Source organism: Lontra canadensis, unplaced genomic scaffold, assembly GCF_010015895.1.
Source record: "Lontra canadensis isolate GAN:19392208 unplaced genomic scaffold, GSC_riverotter_1.0 scaffold1, whole genome shotgun sequence".
NCBI classification, from domain to species: Eukaryota; Metazoa; Chordata; class Mammalia; order Carnivora; family Mustelidae; genus Lontra; species Lontra canadensis.
In genome coordinates, this window is record NW_022630995.1 from 36,477,122 (window position 1) to 36,500,802 (window position 23,681).

The 23,681-nt window shown below is 44.2% G+C and overlaps 1 protein-coding gene across 1 annotated transcript in view; it reads left to right on the forward strand.

Moving 5' to 3' along the window:
• The window catches only part of RELL1 (RELT like 1), a 112,105-nt gene that overhangs the window by 67,432 nt on the left and 20,992 nt on the right, over nt 1-23,681 (forward strand). The window contains 3 exon segments of the mRNA XM_032840920.1: nt 13,269-13,493; nt 15,355-15,426; nt 22,582-22,639. Of these exon segments, the coding sequence (XP_032696811.1) occupies nt 13,269-13,493; nt 15,355-15,426; nt 22,582-22,639 (355 nt within the window).

Here is a 23,681-nt window from a genome sequence, read left to right on the forward strand (position 1 = left end):
CTGGCTCCTTTCTCTGCCTCTACCCAGTGATGTCATGTTAGGCCACTGACTTACTTGCAAAATGAGGATCTCGTCTACCCTCTTGGCTATCTTCTTGGGGTTAGAGGTTTCCATAAAATGATGAATATAAAAGCTTCAAGTGTCATTTGGGTAGGAACTTCTATATCTTGTATGGTGTCTCTAGCTTATATGTGTGATCAAAGATTTTCCTCTGCCTGTCCCTTCCTCCCTTCCTTCTATTTCTGGAAGACCTGTAGGTGCCATGTAACTAATACGGTTAGTACATATTATATTTGTGTCAACTGTTGAATTGCTTCTAAGTACAATACTTAATAATAATGTGAAAACATACCTCTGTGACAAGATGCTTTTCAATAGATAGGAAAAAAAATGTTCCTTTCACCTTCGTAGTTACTGAGGGGTAAAATAATGTTATACTTTAGGACGATCTGTTGTTTTTGCAATGAAAAATTAACAGTGGGTAATTTAATGCTGCTGAGATCTTTTTTAAAAAATGATTTTATTAGAGGGGCGCCTGGGTGGCTCAGTGGGTTAAGCCTCTGCCTTTGGCTCAGGTCATGATCTCAGGGTCCTAGGATCGAGCCCCGCATCAGGCTCTCTGCTCAGCGGGGAGCCTGCTTCCTCCTCTCTCTCTGCCTGCCTCTCTGCCTACTTGTGATCTCTGTCAAATAAATAAAGAAATCTTTTAAAAAAATGAGATTATTAGAGATTTCATCTTGCTCTAGCTGGTTTTAATCATTTTTCATGAAGAAGATTTTTATACTAAAAAAAGGTACATGCAGATTTTAACATTTATTGTACATAATAGGGTCATTGGGAGAGAGGTGGCCTTTTTTAGGGTTTAAGGGCATTACAGTGGGTGGATATGGGCCTGGGCTCCAGGCTGGCTCTGTGATCAGCTGCTGAAGGTTGAACCTATTGTTTGCTGTGAGGTGTGTGTCACTAGATAAAAGCGAAGGCCACCTTCACTCTTCCAGGCCATGTGAGAGACAGAGGCTAGGAGTGCGGGGCCTGGGGGGTAGTGAGAGCACCTCCCTTACAGATGTTGTGGAAATCAAATGACATTGTCCAGAAGCATCCAAAATGGTGCCTGTCCCACTGCAAACACTCAGTAAATGCTGCCGTTACGATCGCTTTAGTGTAGCAGCTCATTCTTCATAACATACCACCCGTCTCAGAGAATCTGAAGTGAAGATAGGATTTCTGAAGTTTTGTTGCTTTAAGGTCACTTCAAACAAATGACTTTTTTTTTAATATATTTTTTTTTATTTTTTATAAACACATAGTATATTTTTATCTCCAGGGGTACAGGTTTGTGAATCACCAGGTTTACACACTTCACAGCACTCACCATAGCACATACCCTCCCCAATGTCCATAACCCCACCCCCCTCTCCCAACCCCCCTCCCCCCAGCAACCCTCAGTTTGTTTTGTGAGATTAAGAGTCACTTATGGTTTATCTCCCTCCCAATCAAACAAATGACTTTTAAAAAAGATTCCATTACTTTCTCGTTTGGATGTAATTTGCAATTTGAAAGATGCAGAAGGGGAAATAAGTGCGTCTTTCACGCCTCTCCTCTAGGCACCCAGCCCCTCTCCAGAAGACAGACAGTGCTCTCAGTAGCCAAAGACTGTCAGATTTTTAAAAATCCCCACACTGGCGATGCTGAAAGTGGTGAAAGATAGAGGAGAGGCAGGGCAATGGGGAGATAGAAAAAGAGGAGGAGGGGGATTCAGCGGGGGTCTGAACTGCAGAACCCTGAACCATGAGTATCGTCCTTGCTTACACCCCTCTCTCAGGACCCCAGGATGTACCCTGCAGCTCGGGGTCCACTGGGCGCCTTTCAGCCTTCCCTGCCTGGCAGCTGTGGTGGGTGGCCTCCTGGCCTGCGTCCTGAGGCAGATACTGGCAAGTTGACCTTGGGAGGGAGAGGGAGGCCAGGTTGGTTGAGCTTTCTGTTGTCTTCTGAATGCAGACCATTGTTTGAAGGACTCCGGAAGGTTCAGGAATCATCCAGAAGTTGAGATCCTTGGCTGCTCTAACCGGTGGGATCCTAAAGTTAATCCTCTCTCAAGGAGCAGCTGTGGGGTTGTGGCTGTTTGTGTGCAATCTTCTGATGCCCTTGGGAAATTGTGTTTAGTCAGGGAGTTCTGTAGCCTTTAGAAATAACTTTTCAAATGGGGAATCCAAGCCAATTGTGGAGAACGCTAGGGACTTTCTCTGACTCTGCAAAATTAGTTTTCCCCTTCTGGTTTCAGTTGAAACCTTTACAGTATCTGTCATTATTTTTAAGTATCTTTGTTTCTTTATACTGACCTTCCCCTAGTTTCAGTCCTTTGTTCTGGTAGCTACCTGGGGTTCAGGAGTGATTCCGTTTTGCCCCTCAATCTCCTGCTTGTCAAGAATGTTTGTTCCCTTTTTATCCAGCCAAATTCAGTTTTTCTTTTGACACCTAATGTAAAGTCCCTTTTCTTCCTGGATCGCACTAATGACTTCCCTTCCTACACCTCTTGTATGTATACAAAGAAACTGGAGCTGAAGGCTGGGTTGTGCTCTGAACATTCCTTTTTGAGTGATTGGGTTGGAAATTTCAATGCATTTTCCCATTAAAAATAAAATTAGGCTCCCACAAAGCCTGTTTAAAAAATGATAAAACAGGACTTGGTGAACTTTTAATATGAAAGTTGAAGGAATCATAAAGTGGGGCCCTGTACACTGACCACTTAGATTCCGTGTTTTGCCATATCCGCTTGCTCACCCTGTCTGCCTGGCTGTCCATCTGTCTACCTACTTCCCTGCTGGACTGTTTGAAATCAGTTTGCAGACATGGTTACATTTCTCCCTAAATACCTCTGTCGTGCCTCTTGTGGGATTAAGGACTTCCTTCTGCATAACCACAATACCATCATTATACCGAAAAAAATAAACAGCAATGTCCCTGATACCGCCTTGACCCAGTTTCCTCAGTTGTCCTCAAAATATACTTTATGGCTGCTTTGCAGTTTTTATGATCAATTAAAGTCTTGAGCTAGGCTCCAGTCAGGGTTTCCATATTGCATTCGGTTATTTCAGTTTCTAACAAAAGCTAACAGATAGCCAAGTACTGGGGAAGGGAAGAGACCTTCTTGACCCCTGGCGGTATTTTGAAATCTTCGGCTGCTGGTCCTTCCCTGTCTCCCTCTCCCACTCTTTGGGCCTGTCTCCAGATCTGGGGGTGCTCCCGCTGCCCTGAGCCCTCATTTTGGCATCTCTGGGGCATAGCTGATCCCACGTGGGTATTAGCAGAAACCTCAGGGGCCGTCGCATTTTTTCAAGGGACCTCTTAGCCGAAGCCTTCTGTAAATTGGGGATTCCAGGCTGGACATTGCTCACGGAGGCGTGTGTTGCTGGGGGGAGCCATCTAGGCGTCTGTCTCCTCCCCGGGTGGTCTTTGCTGTCCAGAATGAGCTCTGGCCTCCATTATTATGGGTCACTTGGACAAAATAATGGCAATGGAGTGATTGTATGCCGTGGGAGGGATTTTGTGTCATGGGTGCGTAGATGCTGGGCAGCTGGATCCTATCTGGATGTCCCCTCCTGCCGGTTCACAGTTTTGGAGGTGGGAGGGGACGGCTGTAGCAGCTGTTTATCTGGGAGTTGTCTATTAGTTGGCAGCTGCCTGAAGTCTCACGACAAGGTTTAGCACTTATATATACTGACTTCGTTGTCTTCCCGGTTCCCCCCATAAGCTCGCTCGTCCTCCCCGTACATTTTAAGCTTTTTAAATTCATCTGCAGGAATGCCGTGTCTCAGGAACTGGAATTGTCAGGGATGGTCTTAAAAGCTCTATGGCTTGGGTCCTCTCTGTAGCCAAAAATAGAAGTCGTTTGGGGATGATTGCATTTTGCCGTATTTGCCTCTGCCCCTTATGTTAGTGTATGTAATAGACTTAAACTGCATTTAAAAAAGTAACTTCGTTAAGGAGGTTGTTTTGCAGAAGCTAGGAGATCCGTCCTGCTCCAGAGGTCCTGGGAGGCTGCATGTGGGCTGCTCCTGCCTGTGCGGGATCTTAACCAGTTTGTACTCTGTGCCTTTGGGCAAGTGACATACCGCCCCAACCTTCGATTCCCCTTCTCTAAAGGGATGCTACCCGCCTCCTAGTGTTGTGACCATCTCAAGCCCCCGGGGCCCAGGGCTGGAACTCTGACGATGTAATTTCCCCCTTCAGAGGTATGAGGAAATACATTAATGTTGATGCAGCAAACTCAGCGGGACGGAGGTCCTACTTGGTCTGATCACGTCAGATCAGAACAGGTTTTTCCTCTTAATGAGTTCGTCAGATCTGGTTTTGCTGTGAAGTGAATTATCAAAGCTTTTTGGATGTTGCCTTGTGGACCCAAGAGGGTTGGTGGGCTTGTGTTGTGATCACCAGTCACACTTCGTGGGTGCGGCTGGAGAAGGCTCGGATGTTGGGAGCCGTGGGAAGCCACTGGCTCTGGCCCAACATTTTTCAGCTGAGCAAACTGAGGTGTGCAGAGGTACGGCGACGGGTTCAAATTGCAGAGGTGGCCAGTGGCAAAACTGAATGAAGAAAAACCTTTTTAGGGAAATGTCTGTCTATTGATCTTAGTGAACCAGACCAAAAATAGATTGCTTTTGGGCACTGTGATTTGAGTTTGCGCTAAAAACAAAATAGGATGTGTGTGTGTGTGTGTGTGTGTGTGTGTGTGTGTGTGATTCAAAGCAATTTTCCACCCAAGCTTGGTGTGGGTTCTCTGCACACTAGCCAAGTGCCTTTTCCATCACAGAGTGGTTGGGTAACCCTGCTGAGAAACCCTAGATTCTGAGAATGCACACCCTTTCCCGATAAAAGGGGCAGGCTAGCTATCAGAACAATCAAAGTGTTCCTTGGTTTGAACAAAGCTGCTTGGGAGAGGTCAGAAGGACCTCCTTATCTGTAGTTTCTAGTTATTAGCTCTGTCTTCCCGCATCGTCCAGCAACCTCGAGCTATGCCCACTGGGTTTGAGGAATGCCATTTCCAGGCTATTCCCTCTCGGCTCCTGTGACCCCTGAGGTCAGCTGGAAATACAAGTATTATTTGGAAACAAGCTAAAAAACTGCTTTTGATTTTGGGGGTGGGCATGGAGCCATTCCTCAGAACTCTTCCTCAGTTTCTTGCCGTCTACAAGCCTTTTTTTTTTTTAATACCACGTCTTCTTTTGTGACCTTCTTAATGAGATCTTGGCAGAACACAGTACAGTTGCGATGGTCTTCACGATGCAGTGAGCTCACCACACCTGACCAGGTCTAGGAAAAACCCAAAGGAGTTTGGTAAATGCTGGCTTTTGTGGAACACTTTTTAGTTGTAGTGTTGTGGAAGGGAATCGCATTTATCAGTGAGAGCCAAGAACTTCCTGCTTTGCTGGCTCTTGCTGTGTGCAGGCCACACTCGAGATGAGGCCCTGGGCTTATTTTTAAATAGGCTGAGTGGACCTGGGGTTGTGGCCCGTGTCGGGTGAGCTGTGGTGTTGGAGTGGGGAGGGAGGTCAGCGATGGGCGCCTAAGAGCAGTTTTGTAGTTGTTCATCCCGTAAGCTGCCTCGGAGTCTGGTGTTGGGCATTTGTAAAACCTATCCTACTTCCTGCTGTGCTTCTTGGAACCCTGTGGTTTTGAAGTTTGGGGAGCCTTGAATCTGAGTTGTGAAATAGGAGAGCGAGCCAGCATTTCGCACTTTAACAGAAAAGTCGCTACATGATGAAATATTGTTGAAAGAAAACGAATTGAAGTATACCTTATGTAGGTGCTTGTAGTTGGACCAGGTCTACATGTGCAGAGACCAAGGCTTCCAGAAGGTAAGAGGAAACAGCAGAAACATGGGCAGGAGCCAGGCTGTCTGCTTGGAATCCAGGCACTGGCACAGAGGAGCTGTGTGACCTTGGGAAGGCTGCAGTGCCTTCCTGTGTCTTCTTTCCCCATCTGTAATGTGAGGCTAGTCCTCTAATGACGTCCTAGGTTTATTGTGAAGACTGAGTGCTGAGCTCAGTGCTGGCTCACAAGTGCTCCGTAGATGTTCTGGTTATTGTTGTCAGTGGTAATAGAGACAGGAACTCCTCCGAGCCATACTGCCAGCTCTTCTGGAACACCATCTCACCCAAAACCATTCCCTTCCTTCCCATGGCTCTGTCTGCTTTCCATTCTGATCTGAAGGCTGGTCCCTTACTGTGCTGGGCTCTCCAGCTTGTATGGACTTCTCCACATGGGTTACCCCAGCTGGAGAATTGGGGTGCGTCTGTGGGCTGTGCCCTGAATGACCATGGACCACCCTTTCCCTGCCCTCTCCTGTCCCCTCCTCCGTCTCCTCACCAGGCCTCCCTCTCTCCACGGGCTGTTCTTTCCTGCTGTGCCCTGGTCTCAACATATGTCATCTCTTCTTATTTATTGTGAGAGAAAATGGAGGATACCATGAACCTTGTCCCTTCAATTTCCTTCAGCCTACTAGTGAGGGCTCTGACTCACAGACCCACTGCTTTAGAACAAGTGGGCGTTTTTGTTTTGTTTGCTTTTTTTTTTTTTTCCCCCTATTTCAGTGTTTAATCTATCCTCTTCATATGGAAATCTTCTCAAGGCCATCACTCCTTATTCTCTCTCATTCTCTCCCTTTTGCTTTGTCTGTACATACATTGGTTTCAGGCACTTAACAAAACAAAACTCCAAACAGAAATTTCTTCCTCTCACCACCCCCCCCCTTTTTTTTTTTTTGGCTCCTACAAGGCTTCCAGAAAGAGTAAACTGAGCCAGGTCTATATTCTTCAGCCCAGGGAATCTAGTCTTACCTTCCCGGCTAACTGAAAAACTGTGCTCTCCAAGGCCATGAAGATCTCCCATGGATCGTTTTCCTTCCTACTTATTTTAATTTAATTTTTCATTGTATGTATGTATTTATTTATTTTGGGATTTTTAAGTTTACTTCAAGAAAGTACAGAAAAACAGGGAATGAAGTACAACAAGGAGAAAGTTAAAAGAAAATTCCAGTGGCTTCCTAAATTAGAAACTAATGATGGTTTCCCATGAGTTCTTCCTTGTTGCCTGATTTGTCTGAGTACTTCTCGATTCTTTTTCTAAAGTCTTCTTAGGTTGTTTGTTTCTTGTTTCTTTTTTTAAATTGTGTTAAGAACATTTAACATGAGCTCAACCCTCTAAGCAAATTTTTAAGTGCAGGATACCGTATTGTTAACAGCGGGTGCCATGTCATAAAGCATGATGGAAGCATTCCGCCGCTGAATGGCAGCCACCGATTTTCCCCTCCCCTCACTACTGGCAACCACCAGTTGACTCTGTTTCTATAAGTTTGACTATTTTAGATTACTCATAAAGTGGAATCATGCAGTATTTGTCCTTCTGTGACTGGCTTTTCTCACATACTGTAATGTCTTCCGGGTTCATTTATATTGTTGCCTATGGCAGGATTTCCCTTTTTAAGGCTGAATGGGATTCAATTGTATGTATAGACTGTATTTTATCTGTTCAGCCATCAGTGAACATTTAGGTTGTTTCCGTATCTTGGCAGTTGTAAAAAATACTACGGTGAACATGGGAGGCAGATATGGCTTTAAGATCCTGATTTCAGTCCTTTTGAATAAATAGGCTAAAAGGGGCTGCTGGGTCATAGGGTAGTTCTATTTTTAACTTTGTGAGGAACTGCCATATTGTTTTACATAGTGGCTGTGCCATTTTCCATTTCCTTTATTTTAATTGCTCTCTTGCAGCATGTGACCTAGATATCTGCTCCTTCCTTCTGGAAACCCTGGCCTCTGTGTTCTAGAGGAGAGCCCTGGCTTCTCTTCCTCAGCTTCTTCATGGGGTAGATCCAGTCACTCAATGGATATTTCCATCTGGTTTTCTCCCTGCAACCCCCCACTGCTTACCTCTATCTCCACATGTTCAAAACTGAACTCATGATGTTGTCCTTTCCATGCCAAGTATATTAGGTTGCTAGGGCTTGACAAAGTACCACAAACTGGGTGGCTTAAACAAGAGAAGTTTATCTTACAGTCTGGAGGCTAGGATTCCAAGATCAAGATCGGCAGGGTTGCTTCCTTCTGAGGGCTATGAAGAATCGATTTCATGCCTCTCTCCTAGTTGCTGGTGGTTTGCTGGCAGTCTTTGGCATTCTTTGGCCTTTGGAAACATCATCCCATATCTGACTTTATCTTCCCATGGTGTTTTCCCTTTGCTCCTGTCTGCCTCCAAATTTCCCCTTTTATAAGGACAGAGGTCCACTCCAGTGGGATTTCAGTCCACTCAGATGACCTCATTTTCATTTGATTACCTCTGTAAAGATCTTGTCTTTTAATAAGGTCACATTCTGAGGTACTTGGGGTACTTCAATGTATGAATTGAGAGGCAGGTAAAATTCAACACCAAGCAAACTTCTTTTTTTTTTTTTTGAGTTACTTCCCATCTCCATGAATGGCATGTCCACCATATTACTTAAGCAGAAACTTGAGCATCATCCTTATCAAGTCACTTGCCCTTATATAAACTTGGGGTTCAAAGCCCGTAGAACTTGGAGGCAAAATTTTGGAATAGGAACCTTCATAACAACATAGGTTTCCAAAAGGGTCTGTGATTCCCAAATGGCTGACAATCTCTGCTTTATATCTTTCTACCACCTTGGTACAAAACACATGAATTTTGAAAAATTAGAGTTAAGTATAAAAATAAAATTTAAAATTATCTTCTTATTTGGTTACCTGGAATCATGTAATATTTTGGTCATTGCTTTGTACATTTTATGCCTTCATGCATTTTTTTTAAGTAGTTGGACCATACAGTATTTATGTATTAAACATCTTTAATCAAGATTAATCAAGCTTTTCTCTTTCTCTCTTTTTAAAAACATTTCATTTATTTTATTTTATTTGTAAGACTATTTATTTGACAGAGAGAGAGAGAGAGAGAGAGAGAATGAGTACATAAGCAGGGGGAGCAACAGAGAGAGAGGGAGAAGCAGGCTCCCCACTGAGCAGGGAGCCTGGTGCAGGGGTTTAATCCCAGGACCCTGGGATCATGACTTGAGCTGAAGGTAGATGCTTAACCCACTGAACCACCCACGTGCCCCTATTTATTAATTTTTAGAGAGAGAGAATGGGGGAAGGGGCAGAGAGAGGAAGAGGGAAAGAATCCTGAGCAGACTGTGCTGAGCATGGAGCCCAATGTGGGACTTGATTTCAGGACCCTGAGATCATGACATGAGCTGAAATCAAGAGCTGGATGCTTAATTGACTGAGCCACCCGGGCACCCTGAATTAAGCTTTTTAAATTCAACATTGTGTCTTGAGTGTTTTCTCATGTCTTCACAAAATCTTGATAAATAATCTTAAATGATGAATATTATTCTGTCAAATGGGTAGACAGTGATTGACTTAGATATTTTCTTACTATCCCACTGTCAGACATTCAGGATTTTGCTATTTTTTTTTGACTCATAATTAATGCAGCAACAACTTTGCTATGAATTTGGACTCAACTAATTTGCTTATAATTCAGATATGATTCAGCTGGAGGTGAAGGAGAGAGATGGCCAGTGTCTCTAAACAAGTTATTAGTGTAAATTAAAGAAAAACGAACTTTACCTAGGTTGACAAATGTTTTAAGGCATTATTTGTGAATAGATCCTTTGTGATTTCAAAGTTATTTTTATTGAATTGCTATGGTAGGTCACGGTAGATTCTCCAGTAAATGGCCTTACAGTGGTTCTTTGTAGTCTATAACAGGGCTCTCCACTAGAACTTTTGGGATTGATGAAAATGTTCTTTTTCTGACTTGTCCAGTATGGTAGCAGTTAGCCGCATGTGACAACTGACTGCTTGAAATGTGATTAATGCAACTGGGAAACTGAGTTCTTAATTTCATCTCATTTTATTTAAGATTTTTTTTTTTTTTTTTTTAATTTGACAGATCACAAGTAGGCAGAGGCAGGCAGAGAGAGACAGGAGGAGGAGGCAGGCTCCCTGCTGAGCAGAGAGCCTGATGTGGGACTCGATCCCAAGACCCTGAGATCATGACCTGAGCCGAAGGCAGAGGCTTCAACCACTGAGCCACCCAGGCGCCCCAATTTCATCTCATTTTAGTTGACTTAAATTTAAATAGCTCCTTGTGGCTGGTGGCTACCCTACTGGATAGTCCAGTTCTAGCATGATGGTGACTAAACACTTTTACATTGCTGTCTCTTCCTAATCATTCTTCTAAGTGCTTTATGTATTAGTATACTTAATCCTCACAATGACTCCATGAGGTTATCTTCTAGTTACTACTGGTGTATAACAAATGACCTCAAAGCTTCATGGCTTGAAATAGCAATAGTCACTCATTTTGCTTAGGAATCTCCAAATTGGTCAGGGTTCGTTGGAAACAGCTCATGTTTGCTCCAGGCAGCATTAACTGGGACTACGCCTGCTTCTAGAATGGCTCATTTACATAGTTGTTGAGTTGATGACTATTACTTGTTTCTTTCCTTGGGGAAGCTTGGGCTACCTCACAACATGGTGACTGTGTTCCAAAAGCAACTGCCCCAAGAGACAGGAAGTAGAAGCTGTCAGTTACTTAGGGCGTGGGGCTTGGAAACTGACAGAGCATCACTCCAACCTATTCTATTGGTCTGGCAGAAGACAGAGGATGTATTCAAGGGAAGGAGATACAGACTTCCCTTGGAGCTGGATAAAAGAATTTGGGGCCAAGTTTTAAAATCATCATAGAAAGGTACAATCATGTTGATTTTATTTCATAACGAGGAAACTGAGGACAGAACCGTTCAATAACTTGCCCAAGTTGACGTGCCTAGTAGGTGGCCAAGTTGTTATTCATTCCAGGACGTCTGACCTTGTAACCTCAGTGCTATATGGCATCTCTCTGTAATTCCTGTTTCCCTAATTGAGATTCATATCTTCATCAGCTTTTCCATGGTACAGTAATTATGAGATTAAGTGACTGATACCTGTTTGTAAATCACAAACTCTAAATATGTAGTATTTGCAGGGGTTTGCCACATGTCACATTAATTAAGACACATTCTCAACCACCTGATTCAAGAGGGGCTATTGGCTCCAATTCCAAGCCCCTCTGCTTTCCTCCCTGTTCCTGGTACCCCCCAAAGAGAATTAGTTATCACCTCCAGGTTGAAACAGACTGTGATTCTGAGTAAAACTCTCAGTCTTAGAGGCTGTTTGCTTCACTGATCCCTGTTGCACGGAATATGTGGAATTAAAACGGAGTTAATAAATAAGACTTAGAATTGTAAAAGGAGTTAAAGAATTATTTCTGGTTTTTACTAAATGACTGGCCATAAATCCCAAGTTAGGTGATATATTTGCATATGCTTAGGGAAGTGTGTGTGTGTGTGTGTGTGTGTGTACTTCCTTTTATTTGTTCATTCATTTAATATATTGATTCCTGGAAGACAAATCAGAAGAAAATATACATTATCCCCAGTTCTAGAGATTGTCTGATAAAATAATGAATGCAACCTTGTACAGACCTAAGAAACCAGCAGTTTCTTTTCCTGTTCAAAGGTCATGGGTATTTTCACAGGAAAGATCAATAGCTGTTTGCTGTGTGGCCTCTGGTTTGCAAATTGGGCTTCTGTTTGATACTATTGGCCGCAGTGATGAAATGCAGGTTATTTCACACCTGCTATTTGTCCCCTTACAATCACTGCCACACAGATCCTTTTTTATCAAAATACTCTGAGAGAGCTTATAATTAAACATATCTAGTTCTCCAGTTTCTGGGTTTCTTGACCACTATTAATCTCTCTGATGGAGAGAAAGAATTTCATTTCATCACTTTAGAATCTGAGTATTCCAAGTAAGGACACTTCATTTCAGTGAAATCTCACATGTTTCTTTACTCCTCCTACCTGACTTTCTCCTTCAGCTGATAATTCTCTTCTCATTTTGTGAGCTGGTGCTTTGCTGCTTTTCTGCCTACCTGGCTTGTCCTCTGTCGTCTTTGTTGACTATATCTCCTGATGCCTGCGTCTGGCTCTCTGCTGCTCACTCTCCTTCCTAGAGGGGATGCGGGTCCCCATGGACAGGGACTCTCAGGATCCTGTGCGTGGCACCCCAGCAGGCTTGGATCTGGTAATAAGCCCCTGGGATGCTTTGACGTGTCCACAAGCAAATTGCTCCTTTTCTTCAAAAGATGCCCCCTTCCTAGCTGCCCTATTTTTGAAGTCATAAAATAGGTCCTTACTGTTCTTTTTTCTCCTGTTGCCCCGCGTATTGCCTTGGACAGCGTTTCTCTCAGTCGGTGTTGATCTGCCCATGCGTTTTGTGTGGGGATTGTTTCCGATGCTCCCCTACACGTTCTAAGATCCTCTTGCCCAGGTCGGGTTGTTTATCACTCTGTCCAGTTCTCAGCCTTGTGCTTTTCACATGGTGGGTGGACGATAAATTTTTATTTGGGTAAGTGCACAAACAAAAAAATGCACAGCCTTCCATTTTTATGTTTGTCCCCTGGGCCAAAATCTTGATGCCATCCCGGATTTTCCTCTCTTTTCCGTATTCTAGATCTTTCCATTTACTAAGTCCTTCTAAAACGTAAGCTCCACGAGGACAAGCACCTTTGTCTGTTTTACTCTGTGATATGTCACCAGTGCCTAGACTGTTCCTGCCGTAGTTGAGCGTTCATTATGTTGTAAAAATGGTTGTTACTATTTTACATGTATTTATCTCATCTTTATGATACCTTGGAAGGGTGGGTAGGTTCTAATGAGTGTGTGCATTTCACAAGAAACTGAGTCACGGAGGTGCTAAGTTATTGCACAGCTGCTAGATGGGGGAGGTGTGTGTGTGTCAGGACTTGAACCCAAGGCTCCTGGGTCCATGCTCATAACCACTCAGCGCTCTGCTATAATGCTACCAAATGACTCTGTGTTTCTTTTGTGCTTGTCACTGCTCCCAGACATACTTAAAACACTGTGTGGCTCCTGCTGCAGGTGAGGAAGTAGAGGCTGGCTTGAGAGGTTTCAAAGAAATGACGCAGAGTGGGACGTAGTTTGTGACCAGCAGGGACAGGATGGGAACTCGGACTTGTAGGCACACCAAGCCCTCAGCCCGTGTTCCATACTGCCTGACCCTCCAGTCTCTGCGTGGCCCGTGGTTTGGGAGCCTACTCCAATTCCATGTGAATGTTCCCCGGGGTCCTCAGATTGTCCTTGCTGTGCGGCAGACGTCTGATGCCACCGTGTGTGTTTCTCTCTGTAGACAATGGGGGCAGCCACACGTTGCACTCCAGAACACAGACGACCCCAGCGCCCACCAACAACACGGGCAGCGGACACCCAGAGTATATCGCCTATGCGCTCGTCCCTGTGTTCTTCATCATGGGTCTGTTTGGTGTCCTCATCTGCCACCTGCTTAAGAAGAAGGGCTATCGTTGCACCACAGAAGCCGAGCAAGAGGTGGAGGAGGAAAAGGTTGAAAAGATAGGTAAATACCTGCGTCCTTTTTATGGCAATGTGGATGGGGGCAATTTCCTTTCTTTCTTTCTTTCTTTTTTTTTTTTTTAAAGATTTTATTTCTGCATAATCGCTACATCCAATATGGGGCTCGAACTCACAACCTGGAGATCAAGAGTCACACATGCTCTACTGACTGAGCCAGCCAGGTGTCCCCAAAATGATCTGTCTTCATAGAAGGTGGTAGGGTGGTTTGTCTGTATGGATTTCATACTAACCACACGTGGGGCTTGAAACCTGGCCTTCACTTATGAAACACCTACCAGCACATTCCTTGTGGCTTTGGGCAAGTTCCATATGCTCCAAACTTCTGCTATGTGTAGTTTAACTGGAATTTAACCTTAGGTAGTTGAATGCCAATTTAATTAAAATTTTAATTTAATTTAAATTAAATGAGGACTGTAATGTCCATCTTGTAGGATTATTGTGGAATTTAGAGAGAAGATGCATTTGATGTTTGGTACCCGTGGCCACTCAGTAACTATGAATCTTTACTATTATTACCGAGAGAGCTTCTGATAAGAACGATGGGGAATTTAAATAGCTCTCATTGGTTTTGTGGTAATACTTTTGCTGGGGGAGTTCTCTCTGAAACCTATGTGATTGGAATTTATATTTATTAAGTAAACAGTTATGTCAACAGTGCAGTTAAAGTATGGCAAGAAATGGTACCTTAGTATTAATTTGAGGATATCTTACCTTTTCCTCTTAACATGGAGTTGTTAGGTAGGGTTTGGAAAAATCCAAGAAATAAAATCCTGTTTTCTTCCTTTGATATTCTTTTCAACCATGCTTTAGGGATGTTTCCTGACTTGGACTTCAGGGAGTAGTAGCTCACCTTCCTTATCCCTTTTAGCTCCTCACAGGGCAGTGTGTGCAGAAGGGGACATTAGGAGTCAGTCACCTTTCAAGAGAGCCAGCGGGTGGAGTGGGGAGAGCTTCTTCCTCCCTTGCCAGCCTGCTGGCCTGTTGGTTTTCCCCACCCCCACTGACCTTTGAGGCAGAGAGAGAGCCCGGTTGCTGGATGAGTCATGGGTAGCTTATGAGCAAACCAAAGCCGAGTGTTTGTCAACAGAAAGCAAGCTCCCCCAGGCCAGCTTAGCAGTCAGTATTTGCACTGTTGAGCCAAATGCTCATTTTCGTGGAGGAGGAAGCCAACTGTGGATGGAGAAGACACTTTTCCAAGGACACGAGTAGGATGTTGCACGCCTTGATTCGTTCTCCGTGAACTAGGATCCCTCCCTTTTCCTTCCTCCCTGAAATTACACAGTTTCAGGGTGAAGGTTTGATTTTCCTTCAAAGACTGTCACCCAGTACAGTTTCCTAAGGTAAACGGAGTTTGTGGGCAAATAACCACACCAAAATGTAGGTCATTTGGAAGTGTATTTAAATGAGAGGAGAGTCTTCTAAACATGGATGAATCATGACCCAGTGTGAGAAGGAAATTTGTGCTCTACATTTATATAGTATGTCTGCCGTTGAAAGGAAATCCAAGGAGAATTTTTTCTTTTGATTAACTGTTTTCTTCCCATGTTGCCTAAGGGTTTAAGGAAATGATGAGTGAGAACTACAGTAGTAAGGATTGATACACACGCATGGAAGTGAGTGGGTGTTTGGACCGGAGAAGAGGTTGATGGATCATTCTGGTGCTTGTTATGTCTGTGCGCCGGAGGAGTCACTCTGGGCCGTGCGTCGGGCGGTTTGGGGCTGAAGGAAGAAAGCCTCCACCCTTAGGCCACGGCTGAGCTTTCTAGAGACTGTTGAGTGAGGACTCCTTGCCTCGATAGAGGTGACCGATCGTAACCCGCTCTCCTCTCCCCCTTCTCTTTCAGAGTTGAATGACAGTGTGAATGAAAACAGTGACACCGTTGGGCAGATTGTCCACTATATCATGAAAAATGAAGGTATGAATGTTTACTGTTCCAAAACAATTCAGTATTTGTGGTTTATTAAAAACCTGCCTTGAAGAGTCAGAATTTGTGTGAACTCCCCGGTTGATCTTTCTGGTCATCTGCAGTTCTTTTCACCTAAGCTCACGAATACGTCAGCTTCCAGATTATTCCGCCATAAGAATGTCATCTAGTGTGTTTTTGAAGAGTCAGTGGGTGTGAGTGTTTGCAGAAAGCCCGCCCAGGAGGCTCACCTTCTAATCCTGGCCTCACCTTGATTTGGGGAAAGTCATTTTACCTCATGGGGTCTCCGTTTCCTCCTCTGTAAAAGGAGGGTAATAAGTGATATTTACCTCATTGCACTATTGTGACATCCTCCATTCAAAGACTTAGTACAATAGATTTGCCTGTTCTCTGATCTTTTCTGAAGTGTTCAGACTTTTAAAAGGTATAACCTTTGTGAACGGAAGCATTTTTCCCTCTGGAACGTACTCTGAACTCTTGTCTTCTGAAAGGGAGGATGAACTGAATCTTGATCAGATAAATACTGGCTGTTAGCTGAGGAGGATACCATTACAGAGGGGCACAGGGCAAGACCCTTGGAAGCTACTGGAGTGTGTGGGGCTCCTTGCCCACATCCCCAATAGCCTCAGGGCCCAGAGCCTCTAAGAGCTGGAGCAGCTGCAAGGTTAGCGAGTGTGGGGCTGAGGTGGGTTACTGACCGTTGCATCAGAAATAAGTAAACCTCGAAAACTTTGCAGGGGTTCAAGTTCTTCTTTTTTCTTCCAGGATTTTATTTATTTATTAGTGAGAGAGAGTGCATGAGTTGCATGAGTTGGGGGAAGGGGACAGAGGGAGAAGCAGACTCCCTGCCGCGCTGGGAGCTCAATGTGGGCTTGATCCCAGGACCCTGAGATTATGACCTGAGCGAAGGCAGATGCTTAACCGACTGAGCCACCCAGGCGCCCCGGGGTTGGAGTTCTGACGTACAGCTTCCCAGTATGCACTGTTTACTGTGTGCCAGGCCTGTTCTCACGGCTTTCTAGGGACTAACCACCTCATGGTTCAGATACTTCCTTCCCATTTTGCCATTGAGAAAGCGAGAGACCCACCGTGCTTAACTGACTTGCCAGCACCATAAACTGGCAGGGTCAGAGCTGAGATTTGAACTTGCGCATCTGACTTCAAAGGCTGTGCTTAGCCACTTGCTGTCAAGTCCTCTTTCCTTTTATCCGGAAGGAGGGATGGGAAATGTCTTCCTTTTTTTTTTTTTTTTAAATTTTATTTTTTTTAAACATATAATATATTTTTATCCCCAGGGGTACAGGTCTGTGAATCGCCAGGTTTACACATGTCACAGCACTCACCATAGCACATACCCTCCCCAATGTCCATAACCCCCCCTCCCCCCCTCCCCACCCCCCCCCCCCCACATCAACCCTCAGTTTGAAACGTCTTCCTTTTAAAGTGATAACTCGTACAGCTGGGATAGTTGATAAAACTCCTGAAGCATTAACTCACAAATTCTCAGAACCACCTTCTGGAGGTAGGTAGGTCCTTTTAGCATCCCATTTTGCAGATGAGGAAACAGAGGCCCAGAGCTCGTACCGCTGGCGTATGGCAGGGTGGCACCTGCAGCAGGCCCCTTCTCTTCAGGGAGGCAGAGGAGAAGCATTTGACTGTCTGGGACTAGTATGCTGTCCCATATTACATACTAGTCCCAGTATATACTAGTCCCATACATACTAGTATGTCCCAATTACATACTAGTATAGAATTTCCTCACCTCCCACACACATGGGCAAATAGGTCTGTCCTTTCCTATTTTATTTTATTTATTTATTATTATTATTTTTAAAGTAGGCTCCATGCCCATTGTGGAGCTCCATGGAGGGCCTGAATTCCTAACCCTGAGAGCAAGACCTGAGCTGAGATCAGGAGACAGATGCTTAACCAACTGAGCCATCCAGGCGCCCTTGTCCTTCTCTTTTTTTTTTTAAGATTGGTGGTGGGTATTGTGGAGGGCATGTATTGCATGGGGCACTGGGTGTGGTGCATAAACAGTGAATCTTGGAACACTAAAAAAAAAGATTTTTTAAAATTTGTTTGTCAGAGAGAGAGAGAGAGCACAGGCAGAGGGAATGGTAGGCAGAGGGAGAAAGCAGGCTCCTCACTGCATAAGGAGCCAGATGAGGGCTCCATCCCTGGGTCCTGGGATCATGACCTGAGCCAAGGGCAGCCACTTACCCAAAGGTGCCACCCAGGTGCCCCTACCCTTTTCTATTTTAATGCCGTCCTTTCTCAGGAAGTAGCCTCTTTGTTTCCTCTGCCTTGATTGGTAGGTCCACTGGAGTAACACCGAAGGCACTGTTTTCCTTCTCCCTCCTCTGCTCCCCAGTTCTCTCTCCCCCTCCCCCGTCCATGCTTTCACTAGTCTACCTGTGATTTGTCCAGCCACCTGTGAGCTTGGGGGCGTGGCTCCGATCCTCTCTGTGGCCCTTGGTTCTCCTTGGCCCCCAGGAGACATCTGACCTCACTGGAACCCTTTTCCAGACATGGCTGGTGCCGAAACCACAGCTGGGGAATTAGATCCATACTTGGGTCTCTTCCCAGTTTATAACCTAGCTTTCTAGTTTGCTTTGAGGCTTCAATCCTCTACAGAACAAATGCCTTTTTAAATCCTTTGTCTGCGTCATTAACAGTCTCTGAACTTAGTATCCATTTAGATCTCCTTGTCGGTGTTAATTTTCCATTTTTTTTTTAATTGTAAGCACACCCTAGCATAACTTTTCTTTTAAAAATTGAAAAAAAAAAGAATAAAATGAAATACAACCCAGCCATTACCATTTGCTATGTTTATTTAGGTTTTCTTTGCCTATATTTACATATTTAAAAAACAACTGCAACCGTGATTTATGAATAGTCTTCTGCTTTGCATTTTTTTTTAAACATTTTTTTTTTAAAGATTTTATTTATTTATGAGAGAGAGAGAGAGAGCGCGCACAGGCAGACAGAATGGCAGGCAGAGGCAGAGGGAGAAGCAGGCTCCCTGTGGAGCAAGGAGCCCGATGTGGGACTCGATCCCAGGACACTGGGATCATGACCTGAGCCGAAGGCAGCTGCTTAACCAACTGAGCCACCCAGGCGTCCCGTGCTTTGCATTTTTAATTTGGCTGATGGGGTAATATTTCACCCGTACTTATGGTGACATTGTTTATGGCTTTAATGTATCATGTCTCAAATATTGCAAATCGGGTTAGTTTATATAAATCTCTTGAGGGATAAATTTTTCAGCTGACCCGCATACTGATTATTTTCTTGCTAATCTCAAGGCTCGGATTAGGGACAGTGCTACCCTTAATTTATCTTTTTAAGTAGATTGCATTGAAGAGTGTGTGGGTGGTCATTGAGGTTTTCTTGAGTTCTGTGGGCTTTTGGAAATTACCTGCAAGTCTATAGCCCAGCCTCTCTGCCAGGCCCTAAACGGTGTCATCCGATGACAATGAAGACTATTGTGGTTACTGTCCAGGTGCCCCTGGTTAGTCACACCAGGCAAAGGGATCCTTTTGTGAAATTCTTACCTTGGGGCTCAATTTATTTTATGGCAAGGGTTCTGTTACAAATTATCATTACCGAGTGGGTCTCCTAAGCTTGCTATCATGATCATACTGACGTTCTTGGAGCATTGAACTATTAACCATTTGGGTAGAGACTTAGACATTGAAGGAGTAAGAGGGAGAACATCAGAGTCAAATTCATCCACCCGAGAGACAGACGGACCAGGGCTTGTGTCCACGTCTCTCATGGTGGCTGGCCAATCAGTTATGCTCTTTAGGGCCTCAGTCTCTACATCTATAAAATGGGCATGATGACTCTGTTTACTCTTAGAGAGGTCAGGAGAGTCAAACATGATGAGGTCTATAAAAAGCTTTCGGCCAGTGGTTGGCACACAGCAGCACTCTGATTTTGGGGGTGGCTGTAGTTCTTGACTGGGAGATTTGCCTTGATTGCAAAGGAATCTTTTTTTTTTTTTTAAATAATTTCATTTTTAAATTTATTTGAGAGAGAGAAAGAGAGTATGCAAGCAGGGGGAGGGGCAGAGAGTGAGGGAGAAAAACAGATTCCCTGCTGAGTGGGAAGCCCGATTTGGGGCTCCATCCTTTGACCCGGAGATCATGACCTGCACTGAAATTAAAAGTCAGACACTTAACAGACCGAACCACCCAAGTACCCCTCAAGGGAATGCTTGAAGAGAAGAGTGGTGGGAGAGAAAAACAGGGCATTCTTCTTGCCTGATTTGACTGCTGCCTTATACCTAGGAGCAGGCAGAAATTCAGGACAGAAGACAGGAAGCATTTTATGAAATTATTACCCTCTAGAAAATTTCTCCTGTTCTCGACAGGTTTTCCTTGCCCTGTAACTGACTGCTCCCATTCTCTGGAAACCCGGGATGGGAAGTCCAATGGACAGAATGTTGACAAGTGCAGGGAAACACTTGTTTATTGTAATTATGAGTAATAATCAGGGAGGAGATAATATTCAATAGAACTTAATCAGATGACTGTACTTTCGTAGTAATTTTACAACCAAATTAAAGCACGTGTCTAAGTCCAAATGGTGGGGTTACGTTAGAAAGTTTTCTTAACCCAGGAAACCACATGACTCCACATACTGAACCTCCTTGGACAGGGAGGGTGTGAGTGATGTTTGCGTAGAAACTTGAGCCTACACTTAAAGAATTCACTCATAGCAAACAAGGGCCGTTTTTAAATTTTTCTAAGAGGTAGGGCAAGGTTCAGGAATACATGAATATAGAAGAAACAACATGAGTCTATTTAAAAAAACAGTTTTAGGAATGATTTTAATATATTTTAATAATCTTGATCATTTTCTGACCCCATCTTTCTAAGGGAGGTCATCGTTTTATAGGTGATTAGTTTTCTCTGGCAACTGTTTTAAGCTTTTGTTTTTAAACAGCTCATTCTTACAAGTGAGTGCTCTTGGCACTGTCTATTTTCATACCTTTTTTTGTTTTCCCTTTTTAACGTCTGTAGTCTTGAAGTTTAGTAAATGATGGCAGAGAATAAGTGTCAGCTGGCAAATTAGCGTGTCTTCCCTAAACCTTTTGTCTAAACAAAAATTAGTTTTCTGAATCCTTATTATTAATCAAAAGGGAAAAAGACAGACATGACTGGATTGTAGTTCCCATTTGTCTTGTAGAGGGTAGCATGCCTTTGTTATATGGGAGAAGATTCTGCCAATCCATTTCAAAACTTTCTCGGTAATCACAGGAGTCTTATTTAGGTCAGAACTTGGGTTAGAGAATGTGCTTGGACATCGTCACAGGGAGTCATGAAGGGCAAAGACACTATTTCTTTTTAGAAAAGATGGTATGCTGTATTATTTCTTTTAAAAAAACCTATGCCCTTGCAAGGGTTGTGAAGGGGGTGAAAATGGATCATGGGGACAAAAAAACCCTTATTATTTCGTATGTATATAGTACACAAACAGATCTCTATCTGCAGTATTATAATTTCATAAGAGGGTGATTAGAAAAAAGATGTTGCAAAAGGCTCCTGGGCGGGGCAATAATTATTTAAGTTAAAAAACTGAAATTTGGGGGCACCTGGGTGGCTCAGTCAGTTAAGCATCTGGCTTCGGCTCAGGTCATGATCTCAGGGTCCTGGGATGGAGTCCCGCATTGGGCTCCCTGCTCAGCAGGGAGTCTGCTTCTTCCTCTCTCGCTGCCCCTCCCCCTATCTTGTGCTAGCTTGCTCTCTAATAAATAAATAAATAAATAAATAAAATCATTTAAAAAACCCTTAAATTTAATTTTTAATAAGTTGAGAAGCACTCTGTCAACCTGTAACTGTTAATACCTGAAAGCAGTAGTGTTGAAACTAGGGTTAATTTTCCTCCTCCAAGGATGTCATTTGAGCCGTTAAATGTGAAATGTTGCTGTTGGCTCCCATGGCGAATAGTGATTTTTTATTCTTCCGTCTCTGGAGAATTTGTGGTTCCTCATGAGAACAGCACTTAAAAAAAATCAATGAAAAGGTTAGGAGTCAGTAATAGCACTTGGCTTTGCCAAATAAATATCCAAGAGGAGCTGGAACCCTCGCTCAGTCTTTCATCCTTGAGAGTCTGACCAGTCTGTCAGAGGCAGAAAGAACATGCGTGTCTGTGGGGTCGGAGCGTTGGGTGGGGACCCAAGAAGCTTGGATTCAGTTTGCTTTGGTTGACAGCCTACCCCCAACCTAAACTATTGGATTTTTAAAAAATTAACATTGGGGGACGCCTGGGTGGCTCAGTTGGTTGGACGACTGCTTTCAGCTCAGGTCATGATCTCGGAGTCCCGGGATTGAGTCCCGCATCAGGCTCCCAGCTCCACGGGGAGTCTGCTTCTCCCTCTGACCTTCTCCTCGCTCATGCTCTCTCTCACTGCCTCTCTTTCAAATAAATAAATAAAATCTTTAAAAAAAAATTAACATTGGAAGTCTAATTTAATTCAGTTCATGTTAGGTAACCTCTGTGTGTGACCAACTCTTGGAAATGTAGGGTATCTGGCCAGAGCTAAGGTCTTGTATGGTCCTGCAGACGAGCTAAGCTAATGGCCCACCTGGAAAATTAACCTTCTCACATCCCTGATTCTGTGTGGGGTAGACTTGATGATACGTGGGTATTCAGAGGTTAATTAAGGCTAATCAGCCGGGCTCATGCAAGGTCTTAGAATACAGGTCTCTTAAGACCTATGTCTCACTATTCGTTTAGCCAAGTGAGCTGAGAACAGGGGCATAGCACCATGTAAATTTCCCTTTCCTTTCAGAGGGGGAAGAACAGTAGTTTTCTGTGTCTGTTGGAACAGTGTATAGGAAGCTCGGCCCTATGGTAGATCCGCTTTCCTATCTGTAGATTCTCTGTCACTCGTACGGAATTCCTGCGTGGTGAAAGTTATCCACAGATGGTGCCATTTCTAGGGGTTCCCTTGGGAAAAACTTCCCTTCTCCAGGACCCCAGGGTCGTGTGAACTGAAGGACCTCAGATCTTTCCCCAACAGCTTTTCTACTCTTTATTTTCCTTCCAACAGCTTTTCTGATGTGATAACTCTGTGATTGCTTATGTGATTCATTCCATTTTAATCCTTTGCTTTCTTTTTTTCTCCCCCCTTAGCAAACGTTGATGTTTTAAAGGCAATGGTAGCAGATAACAGCCTGGGAGACCCTGAAAGGTGAGTGCATCCCCCCCTAGCCATTTAGTGGCACTTTTTTCTTTCTTTTCTTTCTTTCTTTCTTTCTTTTTTTTTTTTTTTTTTAAGTTACCTGCTAGAGCAGGTTTCCCAACTTTGGCCTGGTTGACATTTGGGCCAGATAATTCTTAGCTATGGACACCTGTCCTGTACACTGTGGGATGTTTATCAGCATTCCTGGGCCCTGCTCACTAGATGCTGGTGTCCTCTTTCCCACTCTGTGTGATGACCCAGAATGTCCCTGCGCATTGTCAGTGGTCCCCTGGGGCGAATTCAGCCCTAGCTGAGGATTGTGGTGTTGGAGAAACAATAAAGAAGTTGGAGTTGGACTTGGAGTTGGGAACCTTGGTGGAGTCTCCCCTCTGCCATGTATTGGCCACTCTGTGTGGGCAGTTAACTCCCAACCCGGGGCTCCATCATTTACACGTGGAGATAACCGTTGTACTCAGTTGCTTGGGTTATTATAAGGAACACAAGGGGCTTGGGGCATTGAAAGACCTTCATGAATCGTGATGATGAAGTGAAAATCAGGCTGGGTGGGCTGTTGAGATTATAGTCCCTCCTAATGAATTACGGAGAACTGTATTTCTGGAGAGGTGTTTTTTTTTTTTTTTAAATTTCTTCAGCAAGGAGCATTTATTGAATGCCTGCTCAGTGCTGGGCACAGTGCTAGAGCTGGGCTTTCACAGATCTTGGAGTCTGGAGGGCTTAGGCTGGAGGGAAAAGGAGCCTTGGGCATGAAGCCTTATGATGATGGGGAGCATGGCCTTATGATGGGGAGCACGGCCTGATGATGGGGGGCACGGCCTGATGATGGGGGGCACGGCTATGCTTCATGAACAGCAAACACTAGGTGCTCCCAGGGCTCTGTGGGGCCAGAGGGAAGTCTGTGAAGGTTCACCAAAGTGCCATCTGAGCCAGATATGTGACAGGCAGAGACTGCTTGAAGGTGGAGAAAGCCCAGGGCACAAACACTGGCGTGTAAAAGCGTGGGGCAGAGAGTTCGGCCTGGGGCTGCCAGAGA